The sequence below is a fragment of the Nothoprocta perdicaria genome, unplaced genomic scaffold (assembly GCF_003342845.1).
Source record: "Nothoprocta perdicaria isolate Ctin4 unplaced genomic scaffold, notPer1 scaffold_113, whole genome shotgun sequence".
Classification (NCBI taxonomy): Eukaryota; Metazoa; Chordata; class Aves; order Tinamiformes; family Tinamidae; genus Nothoprocta; species Nothoprocta perdicaria.
The window spans coordinates 2,320,422-2,328,792 of NW_020454239.1; the positions used below are offsets into that span (position 1 = coordinate 2,320,422).

General features: G+C 52.6%; 1 protein-coding gene and 1 non-coding gene across 2 annotated transcripts; both read right to left on the reverse strand.

Annotated features, from left to right (window-relative positions):
- Positions 1 to 886: 886 nt before the first annotated feature.
- Positions 887 to 958, reverse strand: TRNAQ-CUG. Its single transcript has one exon. It is a non-coding gene; the product is annotated as a tRNA-Gln (tRNA).
- A 2,582-nt stretch (positions 959 to 3,540) lies between these two features.
- SPACA6 (sperm acrosome associated 6) lies at positions 3,541 to 6,662 on the reverse strand. Its single transcript, XM_026052599.1, has 8 exons — positions 6,389 to 6,662; positions 5,710 to 5,784; positions 5,286 to 5,354; positions 5,099 to 5,122; positions 4,936 to 5,013; positions 4,601 to 4,704; positions 3,983 to 4,226; positions 3,541 to 3,692 (listed from the first exon to the last, which is right to left on the reverse strand). Exons 1-8 carry the CDS (start codon positions 6,660 to 6,662, stop codon positions 3,541 to 3,543), a joined length of 1,020 nt encoding a protein of 339 aa, XP_025908384.1.
- Between the last annotated feature and the right edge of the window lie 1,709 nt (positions 6,663 to 8,371).

Sequence of the window (8,371 nt, forward strand, 5' to 3'; positions counted from 1 at the left end):
CTGATCAAGTCCCCACGCAAAGGTGAGGTTTCCTAATTTGTGATCTTAAGAGGTAAAGAGCACTGCTGGGCGGTATTCATAGCACCCTTATGTCTCCCAGGATCAGCCTTGAGTCCCTCCTCTGAAAGCTCGCAAGCGCTGGCTTTGGAGGTCTTCATTTCTTGTGCCCATGTACTCAGCAGGGCTTGGAGACATGATTAGGAAGCGGTAGCTTCTCATTGCCTGCCCTAATTATTACCTGGTAGGAGACAGGGATAGTGTTTATGAATTGTGCATTAGATGTCCACATATTTCCATGGGCTGGAAGCCCACCAGGTTGCCTGTTGTCTCAGAGAAGGACATGAAGTTGGAAGCCTAATGCCATTTTCCTGTGCAAAACATTTCCTGCCGAGGAAGCGTCAGGACTGGGAAGTGTGGGGGSCGGAGGGGCAGAGGGCGAAAGGGGGTTTGCCAAGGAGAGTGCCAATAGACACTGCTAGCAGTCAGCAAATGCGATAGGGAATGAGGTGAGGGAGAAATATTTCATGAATCCCTGTGCTCCTTTTGAACTTCAGTATCCTGTCCAACTTGCTGTCTCCCAAGGGTGAGGTTTATGCCAACAAGAGCAGAAAGGCAAAACTGTGTCATTAGYGGTGAGCATTAATGACATGGCAGCAAAAAGCTGGCATGTGTGAAAGTGAAATACAGAAAGGGCAGGTGAACAGAAGCAGTTTCCAGTCTCAGCACAAGTGGGCTCCTGTGATGTGGAAATGGTGAAAGAAGMGAGCAGGAGGAGAGCAAAAGAAGCAAGYGAGTCCATAATGGGAGAAGCAATGTAGCCAAGAACAACGCAGGAGTACAAACGGTGCAACCAGTYGCAAGAAGCTCCCAGTGAGGCAAAAGGCCAAGGTCCCACTGAGACTTGAACTCAGATCGCTGGATTCAGAGTCCAGAGTGCTCACCATTACACCATGGGACCTCCTCCTCYTRCTTCTTCACTGGCATCACTGAGCCACATGGCCCAGGTTGACACGTGCCCTTTTCCCTGTGTCCCTGGCAAAGCCGCGGAGCAGCCTTCCTCCAGGGCCGTGGGCACCACRCAGCCAGAGGGCTCCTCTGGAGGACACCTGGCCGCTYTGCAGAAGCCTCTCCTGCTCCTTGCAAAGGGGATAGTGCCCTCAGGATGGGCAGCTTCCTTCAGCAGAGCTGTGCCTTGGCAGAGGGACAACASAAGTAGATGGGAGGTCTGGTGCCGAGACGAGCGCTGTGCTTGGGCTCCCACCTCATCCTGATCTACASCCACGATGCAGCCCCACGTTCCTTGCCTCTCCACACAGATGCCACTGAAGAGACTTTTCCTTATGGAAGTCCACCTCCTCCCCACTGCTGAGGCCACAGAAGTTTTCCTGCTCTATTCCTTCCTTCTGCCTTAAGAACAAGTGTGTTCTCCACTCTCCCCACGTGCCTCCTGGAGGCAGTGAATGCCTCACTGCAGAGACCCTCCTCACCAGGCATTAAACACTGATCTTCCCCCACTGATCTCCGATCTTTACGCTGGGCACCTGAATCCTGCAAAGGCCCCAGCATTCCCAGCATTGCTCTCTTCTGGATGAAGCGGGTGCAGCACACGCTTTTATGCTGTGTCCTCGAGTCCCCGGGGAAACCCAAAGCATTCCTTGCTCATGAAGCACCTGGGAGCTGCTGCTGCTGGCRCWGTTCTCACTGGTGATTTGGCCCTTGCCTCTCTGAGCTCAAGTGTGGTGCTCCCACTGCATCCGAGTTGACACTGGAATGCCTAAGCTGTGTCASAGCCAYCGTTCCGGACCCCTGTGATTTTTAAGATGACATAACACGCTTTAATTGCACATAAGAACTGTTCAGTTGTCCATTCCTGACAAAGATTATTTAGACCTCAGGTCTTGTTATATGTACACTATTTTTGTAATCCACATTCCCACAATCTTACACTTGCAACTTTTGTCAGGTTGATACTAAATTTTATACTCCATTGTTAATGGTCTTCTTTTAATACATCTCTGAACAACTAACCTGTCGTTGCACTTCCATCAGTTAACCAATATGAAAATTTCTGTCATCCCTTAGTACTAATTATATGGTTGTATTCCCTATGAACATGGAATTATCTATTAGAAATAGCATCTAATCACTGATGGAATTTCACTTGGTAACAGTTGACCTTGAGGATAATAAATACCCAGGGATACTACTAATTTAGTTCTGTAAAAGTCTTTTTGTTAATCTGGCAGTTGTTATACCTCATACCATATTTGACTATCTCAGGTGATTATCATCTTCCCTATATCAGGTAATAATCAAAAGTTTGTATTTGATTTACTTTGCACRCAATTTGAAATTCAGCCTAGATTACTTAGTTTGGTTTTGTGTGTTGTTCGGTCGTGCATTCAATATCAAATATACTTAGGATTATTGTTCTTGTTCTTATTGAACTCTCCAGAGTCGTGCTGCCGAATTTTGAGCACACCTGTGGCTCCCCTTGTGCATGGACCCAGGACACGGCTCCTCTGGGTGAGTRCCCAGCACACAGCTTTGCAGGGGTGGGATCTGCCACACAGTTCCTGCAGGGCATGGTGGATCCTCAGCACACGGCTCCCCCGTCTCCTGAGCCCCCTGTGGGACTGAACCTTCTGCCCCAAAGAACCTCTTTACATGATTAGAGATGAAAAATTGTAGCTATAATTTATAACAAAAACATCAAGTTGCCCTCTGCACCATCCAACCAAAGAGTTGGCGGAAGGATCCAAGTGTCCAAATTAATCTCCTCYCCACATCAAAAGAGGAACAATTGCAGGAATTTTGGTCCCCAGGAGCAGACCCATGTGCCAAACTCCCTTAGGCTCCCTTAAGGTGAAGTTGCGTTTTCAGGCTCCCCGGGGGAACTCTGGTGGACCAGTTCATGGGATGCCAGGTGATCACTGATCTGGGGAGTCTTTCGGGAGTTCCAAAGCCATTGCCAGGCGGCACTGGAGGAAAGAAAAAGGTGTCAAGAAAGAGCAGGAGACTCCTGCTTCTCCCATTCATATGAGGGAACAGGAAGGTACCCTAGGGTCTCCAGCCACCCAGAAGAAAACTAGGGGATCTGGAGGCAACTGGTAAAGTCTCAAAAAGGGCTTGTGGGGCAACTGGAGGATCTATGGGGCAACTGAAAGGCCCTGGAGAGTAGTATGTGGTTTGAGGTTTCTTGAGGCAACTAGATAGATACGTCCCAAAGAATGTCTAAGGGGCAATGAGTAAGATCTGGAGTCACTAAGGAAATACGGCGGGTCCCGGGAGCTGTTGAGTGTCTCAGAGGAAGAGAAGAGATTTGTGGTGGTCCTGGCAGCAAGAAGGGGGTCTCAAAATGAGCTTGTGGAGCATGGGAGCCCCAGAAGTGTAGGCAGGACCCAGGTGTCTGTTACTTCCCTTGGCTCCCCTTGAGGTTTTCTAGGGAAACCTGGAGGGTTGGGAGTCCAGGGAGGAACCCAGGTAAATCTGTGGGTAAATCTGGGTCCCAGTGGCTTGGGTTTCCCAGGTCAGGGAGACTCACACCAGCAGCAGGATGAGCCCCATTGAGCTGAGGGCTAGCTCCAGCCCCAGCAGCAGTCTGGGCCGTGGGGGTCTCCTGTGAGGCCAGTGCAGCACAGCCCTGAACTGGGCCTGGAGTTCCCGCTCTGCCTCCATGGTGCGTCCGGACACTGCAAGGATCAAGATACCTGTGAGGGCATAACCTGCCACTCCCCCCTGTCCCAACACCAGCTTCACAGGTGTCCAGGAGCTCCTGTTCCACTCCACAAACCTCACTGCTTCCACAATGACCCCAATGTCTTGGTGCCCCTGCTCCGCCCTATACACTCTAATTGTCCTGTGGGGAGACAGACATTGGGGAATCCTTGTTCCACTCCACCTTCCCACCACGGACCTGAGTGTCCTGGTAACCTGCTCGTTCCCCTACCCAACACACACACACTCACAGGCATACACACACCTTCCTGGATTTCTGCATCCAAGGGCTTTGCTCCACACCGCAACCCTGTTGCCACTATTGACCCCCCAAGACCCAGGAGCCTAGGCACACCGTTGAGGAAGAAGAACTTGCGGGCCACTGTCTCATCATGGGTCCCCAGGCTACAGGCAATGGTTCCCAGAGGGGGGTCCTGAAGGATAAGTGTAGGAGGTCCCTTCATTCCCCCTTGCAGCTCTTCAAACAGTGTCAGATCCTGTGTGCGCAGCTGGAGCATGAGAGGACACATTAGCATGGTGTGGCCCAGGCATACGACTCACGTCATTTGCCCACACGTCTACATGCACACACTTATGTCCTACACTCACTCTCTGGGCCCCTTGTGAGTGTATTCACACACACTCACATCCCACGTGAATGCACAGAAGTCAAATCTGCACACACGGTCTGTCTCCTGCTTGCGTGTACCCGGCACGTGGGTGAGCATTTGCCCACATTCATACTGCTTACAGCCCAGGGACTAGCAAAGCCCAGGTCAAGCAGAGAAGCACGTACACAAACACATGCAGACCTTGCTGCCCAGCCCTCTTGTGCACACCCCTGCCTGCCGAGCCACCCCTTGCATGTGCACGTGCGACTCACATCCTTAGCGAACATCCAGGTGACGGGCAGGTCTGGCGGGGTGGCAAAGGGCACGACACAGTGCAGCAGGACAGCTTCACCCTCGCGGGTCCGCACGTCCTCTACTACAGGCACAGGCAGATGCACACTCAGAAACGCTGGTGCGCTCATGGGCATCTGTTTATATCCACATGTCCTCATGGTGGGCATGGGCTGGCATATCGACTTCTGTATGTTCAAGTGCTCAGGCAAGCATGCCCACATGCAAAGAGGATGGTGTCCAGCACCTCTGATGTGCTCAGCTTGGGAATGGCACTTKGTTCAGCCCTGTTTGAATGCCCCTGGGCCCCCCTTACCTGGACAATCCAGGGGAAACTGGCAGTCCACGAGGCGACAGGTTGCACACTGGAAGATGCGGGCGGCCAGCTGGTACCCTGGGAGGGAGAGTCTTGGCAGTCCTGGGAACACAGGAGGCATGCAGCGGGATGGGAGACAGGGGATGGAGGGACTGGCACTCACCACAGGGCGGGACACAGGCTGGAGCTGGTGAGAGGGGGGAAACCAACGTTAGACTGGGCACTACYGGGGTTTCCCATTGCTGTGGTGGACCCATCCCTTGCCCATTCCAGAGACAGATGGGGAGGGTCTCTGGAGTGAGAGTCTCCAGAGTGGGGGTCCCAGATGGGCATCCCTACTGAACCTGTACCTTCCTCTAGTTGTCTCAGCTTCATCCAGATTCCATCAACAGCTTCCTGCAGAGATACCTCAAAGGGCTCTGAGAGAGTCCAGGGAACAAAGGTGAAGCCATACCCGCCATCCCCTAAATTCTCACATACTCCTCAGACCCTAGAGACCTCAGATACAAATCACCTGGACTCYATGTCATTCTGGAGTGTCTTCTATTCCCAAATATTCCTTAAAATCCCTTAGACCCCACAAAACCCACAGGCATAGTCCCCAGGAGTATTCAAATGCTTCCTTGCAGCCCCTAGCCTCCCATGGATCCTCCTGCCCAGCATTCATTCAAGGCCTCTGTGTCCCATTCCTCACATTGGTCCTGTGTCCCATATTCCATATCTCATCCCCTAAGCATGTCCCACCCCTTTACGTTCCACATTTCCCCTGCTCACGCGTGCCCCCCTGAAACTCCAGGAAGCGCAGTGCATCCACAATAATCTCCTGAAGATCCTCACGTTGCTCTGAACCTGGAACCAGAACAGGGGCACTCGGACTAGTAGAGTGTCAGACTTAGGAGGTTCCAGTAAAAGGTGGGTCTCTGGGGTCCCAATCAGACCTGAGGAGAGCTGCTGGGAAGGGTCATGAATCCCTTGGGGTCCCTGAGGTCTCAGTCAAAGTTTGGAGGTCCCAGGCAGTCCCAGTCATGGTTGTATGGTACCCAGACCCAAGTCAGATTTGGGGTCCCTGGGAATCTCTGGCATCCAAGTCAGAGTTGGGGAGGAGATCCCAAAGAGGGATGAAGGACCCTAGTGAGGTCCCTGGGATTACAGGTTAGGAGAAAGGAACTCTTTCTCCTGGCTTGACAGTGAGTCCTTGGGGTCCTGATTGGAGTGGAGTCCCAGGGTACTCAGGGTTCTGGGCAGTGCCAGCAGGTGCCTGGTCAGGGTAGAGCGTCCTGGTTCACTAGGGGCCCTGGTTGGGATGGAGGTCCCTGGAGGACTAGGGAGTCCTGTTCAGGATAAAGGACCCATTCAAGGTTGTAGACACACAATTGGGGTGGGAGTCCTGCTCAGGAAAGGGTCCACAGCAGGGCAGGGTTCACCATCAGCATCCACAGCTCCCGCTACACACCCACAGTGACAGAGGCGAGGGGCGCAGCAGCCTGGAGGAGGTGTTCAAGGCAGYGCCGGTGCTGGGGCGTTCCAGGGAGTTCCCCAGTTACGTCCCGGCAGAGACGGGCCCTCTCCAGGGGCGGCCCGAAGCAGAGCAGGCAGGGGGGCGCTCCAGGCAGCCAGGAAGCCAAGACTACCAACCGCCACCATCCAGGCCCCTCCATCCAAGAGCTTTGTTCCCCGGGGAGCAAGAGGGCCAGTGCCACTATAACTGGTGTCCATTGCCACCCCATGGCCCCGCCCCACAGCACGCAGACACCTGGATCATAGAGACCAGTGGGGTTCCAAGGAGGGGCCGAGATGCCTGAGTTCCTTGGCGGTGGGGAGGGGAGAGGAGGAGGATCAGGGGGAGGATCAGGACCTTAGTGTCCTGAAGTGCAAGGAGTGGAGACCACGCTCTAGACCCTACAGTCCCCTCGGTTGATTTCCTCAGTCCTCTGCTCACAGCTACTGCCAGTCCTATTACTTAGTCTTCCCAAATGAGGCCCCCAGGGTCACCCTATGGATGGAATGGGAGATTTGGGTGCTGCACAGATCTCTTAGGTTCATCATGTGAACTAGTCAGGGGTCATTTTGGCCAGGGGCCATAAAGAATGTCGGGGACACGGTGGAGGGTGAGAGAATCTGCTTCACTGCAGTTAGCAGATCAAGGAACTTCTCAGTGCAAAGGGAGCAATAACTACCAGGAAAAGCATTAAGGAAAACACAGAGAGACAAACAAACAAACAATAATAATGAAAAAGCACTGATATGCAAAAGACAAGGGAGATAATGGAAAGAACAACACTCTCCAATCACTACTCGATGTGCAAATAAGAAATTACAGTCATGGTTTTGGAGCTAGGAGATCAGCCTGGGCTTTGTAACAGATCAAAAGTCACCTCTGTTTGCTACAGACCTGATTGATAGTGCATTTCATGCGCTAGATAAAGGGTGCTGGTGTGCAACAAGACTGTGAGAAGAGCAAATTCCAGGGAGTAATGTTGGCTGAGCATGATCCAAGGACCCTCTCAAGGAGAGACCTCTGCAAGCGACAGCTCTAACCCTTCCCTGAGCTCAGCTCTGCCGCTCCCGCTGGTGTTCCGCAGAGCAGAACTGGTGTTCCCCCCAAGCAGAGCAGACCTGAACCCCACATATGTTGATCCCTGCTCCAAATCTTCAGCAAGCAGGAGGTAGATCCATACGGGGCATGACCCCGCAGCCCTCAGTGCTGTGCCTATGGGCAGCCATGGCATTCCTGGCAACACAGTGCTGGGATTTGATGCTGTGCAGAGAGGACTAGGAGCTGGACCCCAGCTCAGCTGGTCCCAGCCAGTTACTGGAGGGGTAGCCTCTGAAGCAAACACGCTTATCCAACTGCAACAAGGGCCTCAGAGAACAACAGGCATATTTGACTGCAGGAATAAAATCTCCAAGGCACCTTCTTTCTAGAAAGACTAGGATAAAATTCTCTGTTTTCCCAAAAAAGTACAGGCTGCTGACTGCAAAACTGCCATCTCCTGCCTCAAGAGGGACTCCAGGGCAAGTACAACTGCCCACTCTCACCAGCACCTTTGCAGAGGGGATCAATTGTCAAGAAAGCTGGGTGAGGCAATGGCTAGGACTGGACATTGTCCTGCAGCCTGGCCCACCCCAGAGTTTACATTTATCTATGTATCTATGTATCTGCATCTTTGAGTGAGGCAGCCTTTCCTGTTCACTCCAGGTGCTGCTTTGTAGCCCACTCAGACTGGCATGGACAGAGCTGTGTCTGTATTGGCACCCACCAAAAGCCCTAGTGCTTTTCTTCCCCCTGGTCACGCCTGACAGGCATGAGTGCAAATATCCCCCACTTCCACATACATGAGCACACCACCCTCATGGCATCTCCGAATATCAGCCTGGACAAGATATCCATCCCGTACCCATATCAACACTTGGGCCTTTTTAAATCTCCCAAGTG